This window comes from Myiozetetes cayanensis, unplaced genomic scaffold (genome assembly GCF_022539395.1).
Source record: "Myiozetetes cayanensis isolate MyiCay16 unplaced genomic scaffold, myiCay2020 scf31, whole genome shotgun sequence".
Taxonomy (NCBI): domain Eukaryota; kingdom Metazoa; phylum Chordata; class Aves; order Passeriformes; family Tyrannidae; genus Myiozetetes; species Myiozetetes cayanensis.
Window position 1 is genome coordinate 53512 of NW_026087533.1, and position 24093 is coordinate 77604.

A 24093-nucleotide genomic window follows, 5' to 3' on the forward strand; every position below is an offset into this window, starting at 1 on the left:
CCAGTTTTGTGTTTTTATAATAAGGCTAAAGTGGAATTAAAAAGTTAACCTTGGTACCTATACAAAGCTTGAAGAAAAGATTAGAGTGGAAAATTTAAACTGTTTTGTGACTCCAAATAAGCCACCACCCTTCCCCTACCCTGTTCAGTAAGGGAAGGATAAAAGCAGGGACTATGGGATGAGATAACAGTTTACTAAAAGCACAAAGCAATGGAATACAACATGCACAATAACGACAGCGGTATTAATAGCAAAAGTATAAAAAAAGAGAAGATATTTTACCCACAAAAAGGTGTTTGCCACTGGAAAGGGGGTGAACTTGGTGAACAGGCAGCTCCTTGTAGGTCACATCCACTTATACCCAGACAATATGGCGATTCTTCCCACGTGCCACCCTTGTGGTCATTGAAAACAATGGCAAGATGATGGGGAAGCTCCTGTGGCTAATGCTTCCTACCCCCCAGCCAAAAAATCAGTGATAAACAACTCCCCTGAAAGCTAGGTTGTCTGAGTAGTGCCACACAGCCACTCCACTGGGCTCAGCGTGGGTGCCTCTGGCGCTGCTTCTGATGCTCCGTTGTGCTTTGGGGTCACCCCACGGGTCAAGGCTGCCTTTTTCCTACCACTCTGATGTGGTCCTTTTGGCTCAGTTCAGCTGGGTTCAGCAGGGCTCCTTTCCACTCAGCTCAACAGGCTTGACTGGGTGGGAGTTGCCCCCACCACCAGTGCGTTCCACACTGGCAGCCTCCTTGCTGGTGGTCAGTTCAGCACTATGATCCATTGACGTCTTCACTGCTGTCCCATAGGAATGTTCTGGGAAAAATGGAAGGTGGATTGGTGGGGTGGCAGAGGAACTGTATCTGCAGGGGTTGATGCTGACACCTTCCCAGAGGGAGGCAAAATGGCCAACTTCCAGTGGGGTGCCTGGGTTTTCCTGCTGAAACCACACTTCACAGTGATGACGTGGTGGGTATAGAATAACAACCTGGTCACGCTCACGCAGCACTGAACTCCACTCCACCTCTGTGACCAGGATAATTCCTTGAGTGGTTAGCAAGACACATTACCTGTTGTGGTACAATCAGGTTATTCTACATGTTCAGTTATTCAGCCCTCAGTGAAAAAGGCTCTCTAAAATCTCTGATTTACTTAAGGAAATTACACCATTTCCACTGATGTAAAGTATCATTTTCCAGCTTTGAGGTGAGAACAGTCCAGATAGCTGAGCACACAGAGCATGAGCTGAGCCCACAGAACGTGCTGGTGCCAAGACGTTTTCAAAAGACTGTAGCTCAACAATGCCCAGATCTTTCTCAATACCCCCAACTAATGGATATTTCTTTAAAACTGGTTTGTCACCAGTACTATCAACTGCAAAAAGACAACAGAAGTATTTTGGCCCAGTCTGATTCTAGGCCTCTTATAAAAAATTAACCATGAATGTTTGCTTCCATTATCTTTCATCCTTTGTGTAGGCTGGCCATGCCTGAGAAGAGCTGGGCTGCCAGCCCCAGGGGTAGCAGTAGAATACAGCAGGACAGATGCTGGGAAGGGGACTGTGAGAAACAGAAGAGTTCAGGTGAACAGCAAACCCCAGGTATCCTTCATGGAAGCAGTCACACCCTGATTACAGGATCTGGGGGGACCTGACAGGGAGCCATCAATCACTGCTCAGGGATGGGTTGGGCATTGGTCAGAGGGTGGTAAGCAATTGTATTGCACATCACTTGTTTCTCTTGCGTTCATTCCCTAAGCCTTCTTCTCTCAAGACTGAACAAACCCAGGTGTTGCAGCCTTTCCTCATACAGCAGCTTCCCAGCCCTTGGATCCTCTTTGTGGCACTTCCCTGGACCTCCTCCAGCCCCTCCAGTTCCCTCTTGGGAAGTGGGGACCAAAAACTCTGCAGAGTATTCCAGGTGTGGCCTGACAAGTGCTGAACAGAGTGAGACAATGACTTCTCTCTGTTGATGATGCCCTTGCTGATGCAGCCCAGCATCCTGCTGGCTCTCGGCTGTGGTCACTCACACTGAGCTTAGTGTCCACCTGCACCCCAGGGCCCCTTCCACAGAGCTGCTCTCCAGCCAGGCTGATCCCACCCTGTGCTGCACTCCTGGATTATGTTTTCCCAGGTGCAAGACCTCCCATTTGTCTTCGCTGAACTTCATATTCATAAACTCACTCTTCCCGTCTATCCAGGTGTTCCTGCAGGGTGGTTCTCCCTTCCAAATCTCCACTTCCCCACTCAGTTTGGCATCATCAGAGGAAACTTGGTCCCATCATCTAGATTGCTAACGAAGACAACGTTAAACAACATTGGTTCCAGTATGGATCCTGGGGGTTCCCACCTCTGACAGGTTCCCAGTTTGAAAAGGAGCTGGTTCCCAGCCCAAGGCAGTCCATGTACACTCCAATGTGTCAACTGCCACAGTCTTCCCTGCAATGTCCAGCCTCCAGGTGCCCTCGCAGCCCCTTCCGAACATCTCTCCTGCTGCATTTTCCCATCCGTGTGCCCCGGGCGGGGCCCCGCTGGGCGAGGGAGCGCTGCCGAGCCCCTTCCTCTGGTTCTGTCCCAGTCCCAGCCCCTGCCCCGATTCCTGCTGCCATTCAGTGGGAAGCGGGACCCAGCCCGGGCAGAGGAGAGGTGTTTAAAAGGCCCTAGAGAGGAGGAGCTGAAGATCCTTTTACAAGGATCTGTTCCCCTCTCTCCTTTCCTAATAGCTGCTGGAAGAAAGATGAGGCTCAAAGCCACAGATAGTGGCTCCCAGCTCAGCTCCTCACTGCAGCTGCTCCCTGTGACATCTGTGCTGCAGGATCACACAGTTGGCTGCTTCCCCTCAGAGCCTGAGGGCAGGGGAGCTGCTGGACTGTGCAGGGCCTGGCAGCAGGGAAAGGTGGCCTACCATTAACAGAGAGTCTGATGTGCTCAGTCAAGTGTGCCTGGCAGACTGCTGGGGTCCCCTCAGCACGGCATAAGAGAGAAACCGAGGACTAACGTTACCCACTGGTCTGTTGAAAATCTTTACTTGCAACAAATAGCAATTAGTCTTGCTGATGCTGACTCTTCTGATCTCAAGAGTCAGAAATAGTTAACAATTTTCTCAGAGAGTTACAGGTGAAACAAGGTCCTGCCTAATTGTTGCAAAATGTGAAATATGAAAAAAATTTCTTAAGAAAGGATGTTCTTTGATCTTTGTAACTTTCAAACCTAATCAACAAGAGGGGAAATTTAATCCATGAAACAGATAGCAGCTAACAAGCAAGCTCTAAGTGATGTCCATGTGTTAGAAAAACAAATTAAAGTTTAGGGCATTACATACTTCAGTGATTTCAGACCTGTTGAGGGAGGCTAACAAAGCTTTACAGGTAATGCAGAATTTATGGACCACAGGGACATTTGGCTAGACTCCCCAGATAAGGAAGAAACTAATAAAACCAACTCAGTAATTGTGCTGAAATCAGCTCCAAGTGGGTAAAAGGTAATTCTGACAGGTTGAAACTGTGACCACTGACTCACAGACCACCGACCGAAAAAACCCACTGACCCAAAAAAGAGAGAAACTGAGCATATGGACTAATTAGCATAAGAAGCAAGAGAATTATTAACCAATAGAAGATAGAATACTAATTAATAAGAGAACTATGTAACTCTAAAACCTTTGTCTAAAATTTATAAATAGTTAAAAGTTTTGATAATTGAGTGTGCATGTTAGGAGGTGAGATTCCCCCATGCTCCACCCAGTGCTGAAATAAAGTAATGCCTACTTCCTAATACTGAGATTACAGTGTTAGAGAGTTTGTCCTCAGGGCCAGCAAAAGCCAGCCAGCCCTACCAGCTGGTATGATGCCCTGGTTGTTCTTTGTTGGCTTTGTGGATCTGCCACGAAGACACCTCCAACAGCAAAGACAGAACAGGTTTTTCCGCACCCTACTCCACTGCTTGGTTGTCCTCACAGTTCAAAAGTTTTTCCTTATATCCAAGGCCCCATATAATGTCTGGTTCAAGGAGGGGACTTTCCTAGGTTTTGGAAAAGGGAATGGGCCAATCTGGAGGGGGTACAAGAGCCCTCCCCAGAAGATTCTCATACAGGCTGCTGTTCATCCTATCATGCAACCCAGACTGGTATTGGAAACACCCTCTCCCAACAAGAAAACTACTGAACCATTTAACTTGTAGAATAATGGGGATGTGCAAAAGCTCAGGGGTAGATCTATGGCCCAGGAGTTCCAGGCTCTTGTTTCATATCTCTTCTCTCCTTCCTAGGACACCTCTTAAGGCCCCCTTTCGCTTTAAATCTGCAAGAGGATAGTTTCACTGTTCCTAACTCACATCTTATTTTTCACCTATCTCTCTGGATCTTAAGTACTCCACTTGCTCCATACCACAAAGCTATGAGCTGAAATCATACAATGTGCTTGCAGCTAGGGAAAGCTTCCCAGATGAGTCCATTCAATTCACCCCAAGGTCTTCCTGACTTTGCCATTCCTCTCCTTTTCTCATTTGCCTTGCAGGCTGAGGTGGAAAACCCAGGTAATTTATTATGTGGACATAGAAGTGCTTAGACTGTTCATGCCCAATCAGGCAGAGCATGAAAAGAAAAAAAAGAGATTTTCATCTCATTGGAGGATAGAAACCCCAACTACATGCTCATAAACAGGCCCAGGGCCTCCCTGACCTAAATTCTCAATCTGAAAAAGGAACTAGCACACCTTTGAGCTACTCAGCCTAAAATGAAAGGAAAACGCTTTATTTGCTTGTCTCTTTTTTCCTGCAGAAAGCACTAGGGCTTCACCTCCCCTCATTCCTAAGACATATGAAGGCAGGCAAAATGCCTCTCAGTAGATTTCTGACAGACTGCACACCACTTCAGCCTCTACTTCGGTGCGGCATTCAGGAATTCCCTGTACAGTGAGATGGGATAAAAGCAAGTCTGATGAGCACTGATGACTTCCTGCGAGCTTTCACAATCTCTGCTTGGTCAGCTCGTCACCCAGAGGGCTCAGGACATTGCAGAGCTTCCTGAACCATGGGCCCAGCATCTCGTGTCATGCTGCAGGTTCTTGGTAAAAGCTATTTACCATCCTCCCCGTTCTCGTGTCTGGGCACCAGCCCCTCTGGGGCTGCCCTCGAGTCGCGAGTGTTCTGCTTTCCACACTGTGCTGTTAACCGAAGGTTAACACGGCAGTCCGTGTGTTTGTTGTTAACCGGAGGTTACAGTAGCTCCAGTCTCACTCAAGCCTTTGGCTCCTCGCCTCCCCTCACGGTTCCCGCCGCCCCCCGCGGGGACCGCGCGCTCCCGGCGCGTCACGTGACGCAGCTCGCGGGGACGCGCCCACTCCGCCCCCAGTGCGCGGTCCGCGCGGAGAGCGACACGTCACGTGCACGCGTCACGTGAGCCCGTCCCGGGGCGATGAGGTCATGCGGCGGTCACGTGAGCGGTGCGTACGCGCGGCGCGGCCGGGCGCGGATGGCGGACGCGGAGGCTGAGGCGGCGGCGCGGCCCGAGGTGGCGCGGGGGGTGCCCGCGCTCCGCACCCGTCTCCGCCAGCTGCAGGTGGAGCTGCGCGAACAGGAGGTGTCGGAGGCCTCGTCTCGGGCCTACTGCCGGGGCTTCTGCCAGGTAGGGGCCGAGCGGCGCGGGCCGCGGCGCGGGCGCGGCCGGGCAGGCCCGGAGCTCCCGTCCGGGGTCTCCGCTCGCTCCTCCGGAGCTTGCGGGGCTCGCGGCTCCGTGGGAGGCTGCTGAGCGGGACCATGCGGGCCCTGCCGAGGGCCCCCCGTGGACCGCCAGCCCGGGGCCTTCGGGCTTCGGCAGCGCTTTGGGCCGGGACATCCCGTGGCCTCGGCGGGGTCTCTGGGCCGGGCGGGCCGCACTGCATTTTCTCGGTGCGGCCTTGGCTCGGTTCCGAGACCTCCTCGTGTCTGTGTTACACTTGCCCCAGGCTCAAATCTCTGTGTTCCGCCTTGGTTAAGGTCTACCATCGGGTAAGCAGCGCTTGCTGGGGAGGGCCTGCTGTTACCTTAAATCACTGAGTGAACTGTGTTCGGGGATCTTGTCTGAATACTTGCTTAATGTAACACAACCTAAGATCAGCATTTTCTTAATCGAGGCCTTAACTTTCTGTAGAAGACATGAGCTTGATTAAAACCACAGTGATGGAGATAACTTGTTCTTAAATAAGTTAATGGTTAATTAATTTTTGCTTCCTTGATATCGTCATTTACCGTGAGCTCTAAGGTTTGTTGTTAGACTGCTGGGTTGGAGAGTTGTCCCTGCTGAGGCTAAAGAGACTGTGTTTTAAAGTAAAAAATAAAAAATTTGTTTTCTGAGCTAGTTTAATGACATCTCAGCTAATAAAGTCACAGTATTTGACTGGCGAATCGCAAAATCAGAAAAAACTGTTTATTGATGTGTTACAGATTATGTAGAAGTGGTGTTACCCTTCACAGTCTTCCATTTTTGCATCCATAGGCTGTGTGCTTTACCCTACCATGCTGGGCGGATGTTTAGGTCATCACTTACTGAAACAACAAAATAAGTGTATTTATTAGGTTTCAAAACTCTTGCTTCTTAAACTGCAGGGTGCTGCTGCATGCTGCTGTATGTGTCAAAAGTTCAGCATCAGTGAAGATGTGTGATCCTGCATTGACACAGAGCCCAGTACAGTGTATGTGACTCTTTCCACGTTTCAGATTTTGCTGAAATTTTCCCCAGCGTTGTTCACTGCATCAGAACATTGACACAAATACTAAGCCAACACTTAGGAGTGGTTGTCAAGAGGATCAGTGTTTGTACATGTCTAGTTGCCCAGATTAGTTTGGTACAGAAGAAACTTTAGAGGTACTTGATCAGTGGAGTTTGGTGAAAGATAGTTCTATTACCTAAAAAAAAAGGCAAACAAATTCAAACCCAAACCCTCTGCCACAAAAAATGTAACCCTCTAGGTTCTTGTGCTATTTTTGTAGTCTCATTTTAGAACACTGTGATAGCACAGATAAAAATTAAAAAGATTAGTTTTGGTTTACCATCAGTCTGGGATAGTGTGGGTTGTCCTGCCCATACACCAGGAGATACAGTGGGAGACATGGAACTGCTGGTCTGTCCTGCAGCGACTTCAGCAGAGGATGAATTTGTGATGTCATTGTGCATTTAGACCACTGTGAGTAGGATGTAATTTTAAGTCTTGGTTTCTCCTTCTGACTAGGAATGTTTGTGATAATTTAGTAACTTAAGCTCTGCCCCTAAGTGAAATTCAGGAGGCTCAGCTTAGTTTTATATTTATGACTTAGAGACTACCACTGATATCTTCTCAAAAGTCTGTTAAGCCACAGCAGAGTGTGCCTAGAGAGCAGCTGAATTTAGCTGTGCTTAAATTTGGTTTTGGAAAGTAGATGGCATAAGGGGAGCTGAAAAGTTGTAGGTTTGCCATCCTGTGAGTACAGCTGAGGAAGGGGCCTGCAGGTGCTTGGTTTTGCTGTGAAAGTTACCGTGGCCGTGAGACACAAAAAACTGTGAACAGAATCAGTGACTTTCCTATGCTTTGAGCTATATGGATGCTCTTCTACTACATGTAAACTTGTGCTGCTGTGTGCAGCTTTCCAGTAGCTTTTCCTGGGAATGACGATGGATGACACAATTTCCTTGAAGATGCCTGTTTTTGAGCAGGGGAGTAGGACTGTTGTCCACAGTAGTACAACAAAGAAACTTTCAAAGCCTATATAATGGGTTGACTCTGCAGCTTTATGTTGTACAGGGCATGAATGCTTTGCACATTCACCTTGGGAAGAACATATCTGTTGGTGAACTCTACCCAAACAGCGAGGTAGAATGACCTGGAGGGCGTCTGAGGCTGTGCAATCATAAATATGAAGAACAGTTATCAGTGAAGCAGGTGTTGTGGGACATTAAAGCATCGCATCTGCTGTTGACTTTCTGAAATTCTTAAAGGGGGTGCATTGAGGACTGCTGATTGCAATTGGATATGCTTAAGAAGAGAAGGAAGTGTTTTTCTTAAAGAGAGGCCTAAAACTGTAATAGCAGGTCAGGAAACTTGGAGATCTTCATGTTTAAATTGGGTCTGAGCAAAAAAATGATGCTTCTGAGGAAGTGCAGCAAAGCAGGTGCACCAACATTGCGGAACATGAGAATGTGTGTGCAGTGCTGAGAGCCTGGGCTGGTCTGGAGGTTATGCATTAGGTGGATGTGGTCTCTGCACTTCTCACTCCAGTTGTCGATGAGATGCATTATTGGAGTCAGGAGAGGACAGTGAAGAGGAGGACAGGACAAAGTGTAAATGGGCATGTGTTAACCAGACTTTAAATATTTGAATACTCTCTTCAGGAAACTGGGCTGTAAGGTAGTTATTGCCTCTAAATTATTACTTGACTATTCTTTAAACACGTGCATTATCTAATTGTGACAAGTTAATAATTTTTCAATTATATATTTTATATAGACTGCCAGGAGAAATCTGTAGTGGGTGACTAAACTAATTTTGCTTCTGAAAGAGCAGAAGAGCTTTGAAGAGCCTCTGTAATGCAGATACTGCATTTGGCTTATTTGTTAGTATACTGATGGCAGTATGTTCAAAACTGCAGATCCTTGAAGTTCAAGCTGTTAATAAGTCTGTGGCCTTGAATCTATCTTGTGCACTGAAACCATTGTTTATGTATTTGGGGAGAAGTTTCTCATAAATGGTTACTCAGTGAATTGCTAATGTTGGCTTTAAGACTTTAATCCTGGTGCTGTGATTGCGCTTGAGCAAGGGTGTGGTGTTTTCTAGTACACGTATTTAATCTTAGGAAATATTCTACCATGTTTTATCTTTTGCACAGACCAAGTAGTTTATGATCAAAATGTTTGTCAAAATAATTGAGTGCTGAATTTGACTTTTTAAATAGATTGGTTTTAATGGATGTATTTTTAGATAAGTGCAGACACTTATACGTTTGATCTTTTCCTGTAGTTGCTATAATGGTAACGTTACTGCTGGGTTCACCAAACAGTTGATTTGTGATAGTCATCACTTGATATGTCTGGGGAATTACAACTTGACAGCCTTTGAATGTCATGTGGCTATAAAGCCATATATGATTTGAGCTATATTTTCAAATCCTTCGTTAATCTGTTAGATAAGCATGATGACTGGTATTCCTAATCATTCACTTCTGCACTAACTATCTTTGTACTGTGTTTAAACATAATCTTCCTTTTTCCCCACCCTCCTTATGTCTTTATTAATGTTGTGTGGGTTTTTTGTTAAATTTGTGGCTTCCATTTGCCCAGGAGTTATATTACCTAATTCTTGGAGAACAATCCACAAAACACATTGATTTTTACTGATTCTTAGATGGTATTTTTAATAGATTTTTTTTCTTAAATATAACACATGGTTGTACTGGCCTAGTGGATGTCTGAATTATTTTTAGGCTAAGACTGGTATTGGATAGTTAGATTACTGACATAACACTGGATAGGCTACAAAATAATGTCTAACTGGACACTTTTTGCTGTCCTGGAAGGTAGGTTTTGTCTTAGAAGTTTCTAGCCATTGTAATGACTGCATTTGGTTTTATTAAGCTCATTGTAGGGTTTGTTCAGCAGTGTCCTCTATCCAGTCACCATCTGATACAATCATGTTTTTGTTTAAGGTGTTAAAATAAATTAGTTGTGTCAGAGTCCCAGCTTGAAGTGATTTGAAAACTGGTATGACCATCACCCTCCTCTTAGGACAATTTGGCTTGTATTGGACTGTAGGGTGGATCACTGAACTTTTTTCCCATGCAGTCTTGTCCCTAAGGTTTCCAAAAAGCAGTTCTTTCATTCATTATTTTTTGTTGTCTTTGCAGCTGGCCTTAATCAAGATTAGTAGCTTTTTTGGTCTAGGAAGGGTACCACGTGGGAGAGGCTAAGAACTGCTATGAACACAAGCATCGCTGCTCTGGAGGTGTAAGGGAAGGGCTGTTATTTGTGAAGCAAACTGTGAGTAGAGCTAAGGTGTCCTCAGCTCAGTGCCATACTTGTTCTCAAATTGTGCTTTAGAGCCTGTCAGAGCATAGTAGGGTAGTGGAGGTAAGTTTTAAAAAAGTTGGGAGATACTTCTGTAGTCACTGTGCTGATGTGATTTCTCTTAAACTGGCTAGATTTTACATTGCTGCTTCAGTACTGTGCCTGGATAACATGCAATTACTGCAGTCAAGGAGTAACGTTTAGAGTAATTTTGCCTTTGAAAAATGACTATGTAATGGTCTGGTCTGGGTTTTGTATCCCCTTCTCATGGCTTCATGTTTGCTGTGTGGGTAACGCGTGTATCTTTAAAATACTACATCTGGAGTAATGTTCTTAATCTTAAGCTTCTTCCTATTTTTCTGTATTCTCACTAGTAATGAAGATTCTAGTGTTACTTATGTGTCTCTGTCTCCATGGTAGTTGTACAAAAGGAGCTGAGTGCAGAACTTCTCCCTCAGTTTTTAACAGTTCCCATTTCTGCCAATTGCGTATAACTTTCTCCCCAGTAGAAACTCTGATTTATCAAAATAGTAAAATAAATTAAAATATATTTGAAAAAAGGGAGAACTTCTGTTGAGGTGAAAAGCTGCCACTTTAAATTCTCCTTCAGGGTAAAAATTCTCACTTCCAGAATTCTTCCACTGTATGTGTTTGATATTGCATATTGATATTTTTAAACAAAAGTGTGTTATGAGAACTTCTAATGATAACTCATTTTCTTTCAGACACTACTCCAGTATGCTGGCAGTCGTGGTGCATCAGAACATATTTTACCTTTTTTGGAAGTGTATCGACTCTCCATCCAAAGCTTTGCTAATGCAAGACCTTACTTGACTACAGAATGTGAAGATGTTCTTTTGGTACTTGGCAGGCTAGTGCTGTAAGTTTTGAGTTGGTATATTAATTTTTTTTTTTTTTTAAAGAACTGTAGTTTATAAGTTAAGGGCAAGTTGTTGAAATAAGTTTAATATTAAAGTTGAAATAAGTTTAAGTTTAATGCTTGATTTGACAACTGTACTTGTGATTTATTATCTAGTAAATGTCTTTAGTTCATTTTTTTATCATACCGCAAATGTACGTGAACATATAATTAATTACCATGAACAAGTTCTAAGACTTTGTTCTTCCCTATTTTAATAATCAGGTAGGTATTAGGAAGGTTCTGTTCTTTCTTAGAACATTCTGAAAGTTACTATTTTCTGTAGAAAAAGCTTAGTGTAGTGTGTATTAAACAGAAGCTTTAATATTAGACCTTCATACATGGATTAATAAATGTGTATCCATTGCAGTTTTGTGTGTCAAGTCCCCTTTAGCGCAGGGCCGTTCTGAACGTGTTGGTTGCTGAAAGAACAGGCTGGTTTGTGTCCGTGGCAGCCTGGGTTGTGTTGCAGGAGGGCAAACCAGACTATAGTACTTCAACCTGAGCTCTGACACATATGGGCAGGCAGGACTTAAAGCACAGCAGTTCCTGGAACAGAGTAGGGAACCATTTTACACTCCGGCAACTGAGTTTGGATAACTTGTAGTTCCTCAAGTATGTTTTAAGTGCAAAGCACATGTTTGTGATTGAAGAGTGTACCGTGAGGGCTTCCATATGCACTGGACTGTAATCAGTTATGACCTGAGAAGGGTAAGATTACATGCTCGTCATTGTGACGTGCTGGTCATTCATTGCTAATTAGGTTTCATTCGAGGAGAGTGAAGGAAAATCTAGAACTTTGCATATGAAGATCATCACAGAAAATAAAAGTGATTCTGTGACAGTTTTTCAGTGAGCTGTTTTTTCTTTGTTATCAAATTCTTACTTGCTTAGTGGTCTGAACTCAGGTATTCTTTTCAAGAAGGATTTTTGCAGTGAACTCCTTGGTCAGATGCTTTATTTGTAATGGACTAACTTGCAATATAAATCAACAACTCAGAACCAGAAAGCTCCATATGATGCCTTGAATTTTATTTTTTTTTTTTAGTTATGAGAAATATGTGAACTACGAGTGGTTTGGGGTTTTTTTAAACCTTCTGTCAAGAAGGGGAAAATATGGGAAATCTGGAAATGTATGTCTTAATGTCTTAATAAGAAAACTTAGGAATTTTAACTGCTGAATCATTAGCTGGTACATAATATATGTATTTTTGGCAAAATATCTTTATTGCTTTTGCAGACTGCTCCCTTATGGATAGAGTATTCTTGTCTTCATATTATCATTAATTAGCATGTTTATTCTATTGTTTTCTTCTCATGTCACTTTAAAAGTTTATTCTTTTAGTATATGTGCAGGTCATCTGTACCTAGGGTACCTTCTATATGTTTTGCCACTATTACTTTGCGGCATAAATCCCAGTTCTGTATAAAAATTGCTTTTCTCTTGTTTAGAAGGATTGGAATATTCTGCTTCTGCTCATACGGTTTCTTTCAGCTTTCAGTGTGAGGACATTGTTTGCTGTTACTTGTATATTCAGAAAACCTTGTGGAGGAGAACAGTAGAGAGGCTGACTTGCTGGAATCTCCCCTGTTCTTGTGATGTTCACATTTGAAAGGAATCTAAAGAATGAGAAATACAAGGAGTGAGGTTGAAGATAGGGTGAGGTAAATGGCTTCTCTGAATTAACTCCCACATGTTTTTCTTTTTCATAAGAGTTTCCAGGGAAGGGACAGAGAAGTTAGAGCAGGGAATTAAACATAAAAATTAAGTTCCATGAGAGAGGAAGACTGTTACCTGGTTAGGGACAGGAAAGCATCCTATTTCCACGTAACTGTGATTTCTGGGGAGACAGTTGGGTTAGCCAGCAGCTGTTGTACACACTTGTGCATTTCAGACTTGAACCTTGATGAGAAATAAAATAAGCAAGCTTCCTGTTCTAAAGGAGAAGTGCTCTACTTCCTGTTGAACTCCTCCTTCCCTTCCAGCATTCTTCCTGGAGAAGAAGGAAAGAACTTCCTGCATCTGACATCCTTCTCACCAGTGAACCAGTAACAGCAAACTGAGTACACTGTGACTTCCCCTGCTGCCTGCCCAGGCCCCTTGTGCATTCACAGGACATCTGATGTGATAAAAGGACAGGGACCCCCTAGAGGAAACATGATACTGATGTAGTGTGAGACCTTGTTGGCCCACTGTCTAACCTTAGGAAAAAAAGGGGAAGTTGCTCTTGTAGATTTCCGATTTGACAACTGATTGGGGTGGAGATGTGGGGACAGGAATATTTTTCTTGAACGTGATTGGGAAGGTACTTAATTGCCATTCCTGGCAACACATAAACTATTCCTGTTGATCATCCAATGTGTAATTAGTCATCTTTGTGTTTCTAAGAAGGTTAGGATAGAAAAAGTGTTTAATATGATCTAAAGATGAGCACAGTTCTAAAAGCTTTTAAAAATTAATTTAAAAAATTTCTGTGAATGAGGTATAAAGTGATTACAGAAAAATTTTATGCAAATAATATGTTAATTCTTGCCTAGAGTTATTTCTTCTAAAGTAAAGAAATTCAAATCTAGGAGATCTTTTCCTGAAAGATATTTTCAAGTTGACTGTTTAAGATGAATAATTTTTTTTAAAATAATTTAAACATTCAAACCCCCATTAAAAAATTGTAATTAAAGTTTAGAATTGAGTTCTGTATAGGTAGGCATTGTGGTGGTATGATAGAGTGGAGTAGAAAGGCTTGGCTTCATGAAGTGATCCTGATGTTTTGATTTGTGGCCTAACCATGACACATAAATTCTGTTTATTTGCATTACAATAAAGAAGGAAATGGGATTTCAGGGATGGAGGTGTGTTTTGATGTATTGTGTAGCAAGGACCAAAAGAAAGAATTAAGAACCCTTTGTCCTGCTTGGCAGTAGGGAAGGCTGGCTAGGCTTTATGCAGCTATGTGTTTGACTGAATTCTTAAAACAAAGGCTTAGTCAACTGACTTAAAATTCTAGTTATTTTTCTGCCAAAAAAATTGTGATTGGGATATCTTGGATATTGCTTTTATGATTGTGCAGTAAGTTGTTTTATGTGGTGACTATATGCCTGAAGCTCCAGATTTCCCATTAATTGATTTCTAAACCAGAGTGCTTGGTGTTGGGATCCTAAGGCAGACTCAAGGACCACAACAAAAGAATTTTTGGCTCTTGGTTCAGATCAGTCCTGGGTTGCTTCAGCAGATGGTAACTGGAGGCATAAATGAAGTCCCCTTGTCTTCCTGGAGTGTCATCTCACTGTGTATACACAATGCTTTGAAAATGTAGTTGCAGATTTTTTCACTAAGTAGCACCTTACCAGTGCAGTATAGGAAACTGATGAGTAAACGCTGGCTTTATAATTTTGTTTAAGTCTGTTACTTTATATAACCAATATAATATATATGAAAAACTAATATTCTAGAAAAAGTAATTCCAGGAATTAAGACAGTGGAAGTAGGTGGGATTGGTTGACCAAGTTTGAAAGTGAGGTGTGTATCAAAAGACTTTTCACAAGCACGTTGACTGTGAAGTTTGCAAATGTTGTACTGGGTGTAAAAAATCTTTCTATGACTTGCATGAAAACTGGACACATACCTAGTGTTTTTCCTATTTTGGTTTCTTTTGTTTTAGTTCAGAGGTTTTTAATAAAATAGAGTTCAGGTGCTGTGAGACTTTGTAAAGTTGGTTTTGATAGTGAATTAGCTTATATTGCCAAGCTTGAGTACTAGGCAAAAGAAAGTCCTTATTATTTCATTAAATTGAGACCTATGACAATTGTAATATCTGGTGATCCTCTTGCCAGCTTTTTCATCAGAATAGTAATGCCTGAGATGTTTGTGAATAATGAGGGAATGACAGTGATGAAGGCTGTGTATTTTCTGTCAGTCTAATGGAAGTGTTTAGATCTTTTGCAGGTCTAAACTCTATTTAAAGGAAAAGGATTGGGCAGTGAATTCAAACTTCTGAGATGTGAAAAGGATGGCCAGATATTCAGTATTTGTCCATTTGGTGTTGTTTATGTATATATCTGCTGAATCTAGCTAAAAACTGGTAAGGCGTAGCATTTGGCAGGTGACTGTTCAATATATCTATCAGAAGTCAGGAGGAAGAAGGAAGTCATTCTTTTTGGGTACTAAGCAGCTTTGAAACTCATATTTGCTTTATGGCCATGTTTTTTTACTTCCCAAACTCAGCTATTCTATCTATCTATGGCAAGGTTGAATGTGTTACCCTGTCATTCTTCTATTTAATATTTGGGAAAGGAGGTTTTAAAGAAAAAGTAGCGTGAGTTGAAACTATCTAATAGTGTAGATGTAGCTTATATCACTAATTCGGTGCATGTGTTATGTGTGGAGTCCTAGACCAGTTTTCTTTCCTTATATTTTCTTTCCTTATACTTTGCTGTGTGCAGATCATGTGAATCTCTAGGCAGAGTGTTATAGTTAACACTTGCAGTTGCATTGGGTGTCCTGATAACAGAGAAAAGGGGTGGAGTTTTTAGCGCTGTGTGGGTGTGACCACGGTGCTTATTCGATACCTCCACGCCTTCCTGGGGACATGGTTTCGCAGGGAGAGCAGAGCGCCGGCAATCGGCAGTTTGCCATCTTTCCTCGCTCGGCAGAGCGGAGTGGACGGTGCCCTTAAAACCTCGTCGAACTTGTTCCCTTGTGCTGCCCGCTGGCTCTCCCTCCGGTTTTCTCTCCTAAGTGCGACTACGGCGTCGTGGTGCTGAAGTGGACAGCTCCGAGGCAGGGCTGAACCAGGAGGGCTGGGTGGTGCAGCGTCAGCATCCCGGCAGAGACGTTTGCCCCCAACACGCACAGCGGGGCGGAGAGTTGAAGGCAAGGAGCGTAGGCAGCTGCGGAGAACTGAGTTTAGCCAGCAGCTGCAGGATCCATATTTGGACGAACTAGCTTTCAGGGTTTGTTTGTCCCTGCTTTCTGTTGACTTTGGGCTGGGGGTGAGGGGGGAACATTAATCTACGGGTGCTCTCTTGTCCTGTTGCTTTTGTTTCCCAAATAGCACGTGCTGCAGCAGTGACAGCTGCCCTATTGCCTTCCTCTGGAGACTGCATGGGCGCTGCCTTCGGGAAGTGCTTTTTTTTTTGTTCCTGGTGATGAATACCCTCTTGTGCCTAAAACACCTTCTCTTCTGTATTCTTTTGCTGTTCATACTGCTATTGGGCTTTTTAGTAAATTGTTATTTCAACTAATAATCTCTCCTTTCTTTTCCCTTTCTTACTGAAAGGTGTGGGGGAAGAGGAGTGGCTTATTTGGAGTTTAATTTCCCTGCTGGTTTTTAGAACCAGCACATAAGGACAAATTGTTCTGTGCAACAGTAGGGTTTTAGGTAATCCACATGTCCCATACAAGGTTAGATTAGTCCCTATCTGAGAACAGTATAGGCAACAGTCCTACCATGGCTGGTTGCAGTTCATGCCATAGGTGTTGGAATGCTCCCCTAGTTGGTATCAAAGACTCTGTAAGGTATTTCTAGGAGTCTGTGCTGATGCTCTTCTTGACATAACTTGTCAGTCTGCCTCTTTAATGGTACTGTTAGGCTTCTGTTATTTAGGTCCGTTTCTGTGCTGGTGCATGTGTCTTCTTTCAAACTGTTCTTTAGTTTTATTTTCTTACATGTATCAGTATAGAAATGTCAAGTTAGGTGAAACTGGCTTTCATTCTCTCTCTAAGCCAAGAGACTATGCTGGAGTCCATTGAGTCTTATTCAGAACGGTTATTATGTTTTCTTTGAGAGGAAAGAGTAGAAATTCTGTGATGCTGTGTGTTCCAAACCACATTGAAGAGACTGTCTTCTATAAGAGTAGCTACAATCTTAAATTAACAAGATTGTACATAGTAAAAAAAAGCACTTATGAATCGTGCCTGATTCTCAGTCTGTTTCTGGCCTGTTAATTGATTTGTGTAGTCAAACAAGTTTGTATTACTATTGTTTCTTATCTGAATGGTAAGTAATATGTACCACAAGTGTTATTTAATGTAACAAGAGAATGTGTTCAGGTAGCTTGTTTACTTGCCTTTTGCTTTTCCAGGAGTTGTTTTGAGCTACTGCTTTCAATTCCTGAAAGTGAATTGCCACATGAGGTGTGGTTAGGATTCCATCAATCCATTCAGGTAAGTGTTCTGAATTTCTTTTTTGCATTTACATATTAAAAAATCCCCCAAAACAGCTGCTGTTCTGTTCCTTGTCTTCTACCCTTCCCTTGAATTCCACCTGTCCTGCATTGCTGCTACTTATTGCAGCAGGAATTTCTGAGCAAAAGACTAACTGCAGCTACAGTATTGGGAGCCTCAGGACCAACAGCAGGTTTATAACTATAGTCAATGGCAACTGCAACAAGAACACTGTAGCAAATCTTGATCTAGTGGTTTATGTGAGAGAAGGACTGAGTGACTGAGTTAGATTGAGTGATGTAACAGCTCTGAAGCATTACTCTGAAGATAACAAAAGAGCTTTTGTAGAGGTCTAAGTGGCAAATTAGTGTCTGTGCCTGATTTGAGAGGGATGGAAATAGCTGGACAGGTCTTTAGTCCAGGCGGTTCCTAGAAGTGTTTCTTCTGAGGTGTTGCTGAAACAAGCTCATACTACTGTGTTTCTACCCTCGAATCAAGATGGCTGCTGTAGACTGTGTAGGAGGAAGAGATGTTTTCAGGGTTTTAGTCTGGAGGTAGTACCTAGCTGTCTGCAAGAACTTGTGTTCCTTGCTGGAGCTTAAAGGCAGGAGTGGTATTTCTGTGTTCATATTGATAGACCCTTCCAGGACCATGGACTGTTCTGTTGCTGCTGTGTGCTGGCTTTAACTGTGACTGCTGAAGTTGGAAGCTAATATCGGTTATAAGTTACTGAAGTGAAGACTTTGGCAGGAAGTACGTTCAAGTGAATTTAGACCTTGCAACTGTCCTTGTACTTAATCATAAGACCTTATACCCTTGTGACTGGGGATTTCCTTAGTCCTTCAGGCTTGGTTCCTGCTGCAGTAGCTCTGAAGATGCAGGCTCTAAAGGAGCTTCTACTTTACTTTCACCTGCAGTCAAGGAAATAGCAGGTGTGGAAACTCTTCAGTAGACTTGGAGATGAATAAGCCTGTCACTTTAAACTGAGAGGAGCAGTTTGGTAGAGCCACCCAGGCTTGTTGTGGGTACCTTTTTATTGGTAGGTTTCCCTGTCCTGAAGTTAGGTTTCTCACTTTGTATGCAAGTTATTTAGCATGTGCAGTCAGTTTTTTCTGGCCTTTCTGGAAAGGGGTCAGAGGCTTTGGGGATCTTGGGTGGTCTTGATCTCTCCCCTGCAGTCCATCCCCACTTCTTGGCCTCATTCCTGCACTTGTGTGTTGCACTTATCTCCAGGAACTAGAACAAGGATATTTGTCCATGAAAAGTGCTGCCCTAATCTCTGCGTGGCCCCTTCTCCAGCCACATCGTGCTCTGTCCCAAGGTGTTACTACCAGCAATCCTCGGTTGAGTCCATGGCATCCAGCTGCTGGTGTTGGAGACATACACGAGCCCCTTCTGGGATTCTACAAAGGGTGACGCAAACCCAGATCTCTCATATCAACCTTTAGAACTAAGGCCACTGCCAGATGTAGTAATATATACCTGACTTTTGTAGTGATCTTTTGAAGCTATAACTTCCAAGTTTAGCACTCACCTAATGTCCTTATGGTTCAGATAATTAGCTGATTAGGCATGGTGTTCTGAAACCTTGCTGAAGAGATTTGTGGACTTTCACAAAGAGGTGCTTTTAATGAGATTTTGAAGTAGCACTCTGGCAGAAATAAGAGAATGAGAACATTTGTATCTTGTCCTGAATATAATAGGAACTCATTTGTCACCAGAGAAAGAATATGCAGTCATACAGAGAGCAAGAGAAACCTTCAGACATGAAGCACTCGTAGGCTGTCTTGTAGGTTTAAAGCCTGTGACTGTGTTAATGTGCAAATCTTCAGGCAAATCCAGTAGCAAGGCACTGCAAAGTTATGTATGTGCCCCAGACTGATGGATGTAAATGTGCTTATTGCTTTCCTAACAAAAGGGACAAGTGTGGCTTCTGAGGACTATAACTCCTAATGTGGAACAGAAGTATTTTTCAGATCTGCCTGCAATAATTGTTGCTCCGTAATGATCTACACAGGTTGTGAGAGTTGATGAAACTTGAAATAAATTTTCAGTCCAGAAGTGTGAAAGGTAAGGGCTTGCATTTCAAAGCATCAAGATGTGGGGACTGAAAGTGGAGTGTCACTGCTGTCCAGCTTAATATACAAAACGCTATCAAAAGCTCTATTTGGTGTCCTGAAGCTGTTTGTTCTGTTATCCTAAATAACAACAGTTACGTCCTGCAGTCCCCCTGAGTCCAGTTTTCCTTACCTGTAATCAAGACCAGAGGAAGCCTGTGCAAAATGAAAACAAGATGTGAGATTGTATGGCAGAATTCTTAGCAGAGATTTATACAGTGGCAGCGAGCAAAAGGATGCAGATGCAGCTGGGGAAATGCTGTAAAATATGAATGAAAAGATTGGGGCAGAATTAAAACAGGGCTCTTGATACAAGTAAACTCAGTTAATGTGGGGGAGGAACTCAGTGGAGGGATACTATGGGAATGGATATAGTCTGGTCAGTTGAGGAAGATAAAACTACACATTCAAAGATGACCTTAGTGAGAATAGAGATGTGTTGTTGTGATTATTGAATACGGATTGTGGTACCGGGTTCCCTTCAAGCTTTACAAAAGAGCATGAATGCTTTCTTTAGAAAAGTTGTGATTTGAGGCCGATCATAAACCAAAAACTTCTGTGGTATTGTAGGAGGTGCTGATTGCTTTAAATTGCTGGGATTGAAAAATCTTAGTGTCTTCAGTAATCTGTTCCAAGGATTGTCTTTTCTTTTGAACATTGTCCATAGGTTCTTATTGTGTTATCCTTCATTTGGAGTGAAATGTTTTATGTCCTATTCCTTAGGGCCTGTTTATGGTGTTGTCCTAACTTAATGAGATCTGTGTTCTTAAATATTGCATTAGATTTATTCAGAGATTTTTTGGTGTATTCAAAATAGATTTTCACAAATATTCCTATTAATATTAGCCTTTTATTCTTCAGTAGGTTCAGCTAAGCGTCTATAATGGAAGGGGAGTGTACTGGCAGTAGTTAGTTACTTATGCTACGTATGTTGGTTATTTTGGTATTGATACCCTGAATCTCAAACACAGTGCTGACTCAGCAAATCAGTTCAGTTTTATAATAAGCCCCTTCTTTCTCACCTTCTAAGGTTCTTTCAGCCCTAAAATGGGAATGATCCTCATAATTGGGCTGGGCTCTGCTGGCTCTGTATTGTGTCCTGAAGCCCCCAGAATAGGGAAGAGATGCTATTGAGAAGACATTGTCTTGTCTCGTTGGATATCTGGATCACAGAATGCTATAATCTGATGGACAGTAGTCTTTTCAGTAGTAGTACCTGACCCATGTCCAAGTTGTATGATTTCCTTTTTTTTTTTTCCCAGCTACATCATTCTGGTGGTGATGGCAGATAAGTGGGCTGCTCTGGCTGTTTCTGAGGCAGTGGCTTCTAGCTTGTCTGTACTTTGATTGATAGTTCCATCCCTCCCCAAGGCATAACACCTGTACTGGATGCCTTTATAGAGCTCAGTAAAGCTCACTGAGTTCAGTCTTCTAGGTGAGGTTTGAATGCATAGGCTCTTAAATGCTGATGGTTTTTTTCGGACTTAGTCTTTAATATGACCTACTCTTGAGACTGGTAGAGGTTAATGCTCTAATGTTAGTGTGAGGGAGGAGAATGCACAGTGACAGCCTGTTGTATTGAAAAGACTTAATTCTGTGTGCCATGTAGTTGGAAAAGGCCAAAAGTAGAGGTTGTCAGAATGAGATTCTATTGGTTTTGTAGGTAAGATCCAGTATCCCTACTACCTGCACACCTGTAACTGTTTGTTTAATCATCCAGATCTGAGGATAAAATAATATACATAGACTTCCTATAGGATCATAACTGCCACTTACGGAAACTGGACTGTTGTTAGATATTTCATGGATATAGGTTTAGATCAGTTTATTTTCCACTGACATTTTTAAAGCTGTCCTGAGGCTACATTTGAGCATCTTTTGGCAACAGCACTGAGTTAAGCACTTAAGTGTATCATTCACCTACCCGATTCTATTGGCATGCCATTTAGCTCAGTGTGAAGTGATCATGCTTTAATTTTAATAAAACAAAAAATCCCACTCATCCCCTGAGGCTCGCTCTGGTGAGTTTGGTTTACTGTCCCAGCTTGGACAGGAAGCAAAGACTTGAGAGGAGGAACAGCTCTGTGAACATAAGGATTGCTTAAGTGATGTTCTCAAATGGTTAAACACAGCCTGAGACCTTAATATGTTGTAGCTCATGTGTCAGTCTCTCAATGCTGTTGGCTAACAGCAGTTTGAGCTCTGGTCAAGAACATGTAAAGTCACTTGCATCTTGAGGGTCCAACTGTGACCTCCAGAAAGACTTTTTTTTCCCTGTGACCTTGTGAGTGATGTTTCAGGCTCAAGGCCAGAAATAAGTCATCATACTTTGCTGTCTTTGCATCTTCTAGTTAGCACCAACTCTTCTACCAATATCAGGAACTGGTTTTTGAGGTGGTCTCACTGATAGCTCACTCACTAGTTTTACTTTCTTTATAATCATTTTTAGGAGTAGTTTGGTCTTTAACATTTGGTTTCAGTTAGCAAGTCTGCTAGGAGCTAAGAATTGGAGCACAGTTACAGCAGTTATCTAAAAATAAAATCAACCTTGGGGAAATATTTGCTGAAAATCTTGGGTAATACTAAGGAAAGTGAGATGGTTAAGTTATCAAAACCGCTTGATTGTTGCATTCAGCTATGAGACTTTTTAATTGTGGTGTTCCTTAGAAGTCTGCACTACAGTTCTGCATTTGAAAAGAATTCCTAATGTGTGCCTTTTGGCTCACTTCTGATCTTGGTTTGATTTTGTTCTTGCAGTCAGAGAATTACTAGTGCAGGGCAGAAGCACTGACTTCCATTCAGTAGGTCTAGTGACTGCTTTGAATGTGCAGTCCCCTGAAGGTGTCTATGTGGCAGAGTCATGAGGTAGCTGGAGCTGGAAGGAAGCTCAGTTACCGGTTCACCTCTTCACTAAGAGTAAGGGCTGTCTTGAATCAGGTTGCTTAGGGTCCTGCCCCACTAAGTGTTAAGTGTCTTTAAGAAATGGAAGATGCACAGACTTCGGGTAGACCTTTCAAAGTTAGAGTATTTCCCTTCATTTCACTCCTTCGTTAGACAGAGTCTAGCTCCAACTCCCTTCTGGGGGATATAATGAAGATAAAGAGAGGTCTTAGATCCTCTTCAGCCTCTCTTCTGAAGATGGTGGTCTTTGCTGGACGTGCTCCGTTATGGTAAATATGTCATACAGGGCAAGCTGTGTGTTATGCTCCAGTGGAGTTTGAAAAGTGCCTAAAGGGAATAAACCCTTCATGAACCTCCTGGTTATATTCTGTTTGAGACTGTTCAGCACAGCTAACGTTTGCAGTAAGGGCTCACTGCTGACCTACACTTAAATTACAGGCCCTAGAGACCTGTGGTGCCAAACTGGAACCTAGCCAGCTGATCACTAGCCTGTACTGATACTTGGAGTTGTGCCAGGTACAACTCTTGGCATTTGCTTGTGTTGAGCTTCAGTGAGTCCCTGTCAGTGAAGTTCTTCAGCCTGTTGAATGTCTTAATGACTGCTCTGCCCTCCATTGTCAGTTGCTCTCCCAGTTCTGTATGGCCTGTGGGCTGGCAGAGAATGTCTTTGTCCCATTATTCAGACAATAATGGTGTTAAAAGTATCAGCTCACTGTTGACCCCTGAGAAGCACTACTAGGAGTCAGCTGTCTCTTGGGTTTTGGACAGTTTGTCACAAACCTTCCAAGCTGAGCTGTTAGCTGGTTTCTCACCTGCATTTTGTCCACTTTTCCTTATTTTAACAATTTGTTTTTAAATTTTCTAAGTGTGACTAATGTAATCTGCAGCCTGTTATGACAGAAGGTAGTCAGGCTACTGGATGTGGTTTCCAGGAGAATTTGTCCCATATTCTTTCTGGGGACCTCTTTTGCTAACTGGCCTGTGGTTCCCCAGGGTTTCTCACTCTTGGTGCTTTCTTAAGTCACCAGAAACCTTCCTGCAGTGGCTGTGACCTTACAGAGCCTTGTACAGGACTTGCAGTAACATCCATAATCTCCATTGACACCCTTGGCTTCTGTTTGGTACTATGAATGGCAATGTGATTGTCTTAACATCTCTATTGTGCCGATTCATGCTTCTTCCCTGCTTCCAGCTCTGCCACTGGTGACAGGGACCAGGAAGGCCAGATGCAGATCTTAACAGGAAGACTTGAGCAAAGTTGCTGAATTCCTCAGCCTCTTCAGTGTCCTCTGTTACTTGGTGTCCTGTCCTGTTGAGCTGTTCTTTCACTTTCCTTGGCCTTCTGTTTCCTCAGTGAAGTGAAGAAAATCAGATGGATGCACATGTCCTTCAGCTTGGCCCTAGAGCCTTGTTATATCCTCCAAGTCTGTGGTGTGACTGGTGTCCAGGTGTGCAAGCAGCAAGTGGTGATAATCTGAAGGCAAGGCTTAGCGGCTTCTCTGCAATATCCCACATCCAGGTCCCTCCTGCTCAAGCACCAAACCTTATGGAGTCTGATTAGCCACTGAAGGTGGTGAATTGTTAGATAGGACTTTTAACAATGACAACTGATAACTTGCTTTGTTCCCCTTCCCCTCTGGCCTATTATTACCTTAAAGACCAGTTAATGCTGGAAATGCTGTTTGTTTAAAGGTGAGTCAGGACATTATTATGTTACTTTAATGTCATGACTAATGTAGGAAGATTAGGCTAGGTATGGAGTACATTAATACCCATTTCTGGAATCAGGGATACATTTGGTGATACTTTATCAGCTTACAAAGAAACATACAAAATATGCATTACTTTTTCTTGACTTCCCTGTGCTGCTTCTGAGATTTCCTGCAGATACTTAACACCTGTGTTGCAGAACACTGCCCAGTGTTCTTGCTCACCCTCTAGAATTTCACAATTTGTTGTATGCTAGATGAATAAGCAGTGATGTGGCTG

At 42.9% G+C, this 24093-nt stretch overlaps 1 protein-coding gene across 1 annotated transcript in view; it reads left to right on the plus strand.

The window, feature by feature from the left end:
- Window positions 1–5408: 5408 nt before the first annotated feature.
- RLF (RLF zinc finger) overlaps window positions 5409–24093 on the plus strand; it is a 51720-nt gene continuing 33035 nt past the window's right edge. Inside the window, exons 1-3 of the mRNA XM_050326278.1 lie at window positions 5409–5618; window positions 10730–10884; window positions 17005–17086. Coding sequence (XP_050182235.1) covers window positions 5409–5618; window positions 10730–10884; window positions 17005–17086 — 447 coding nt within the window. The remainder of the gene's footprint in view (window positions 5619–10729; window positions 10885–17004; window positions 17087–24093) is intronic.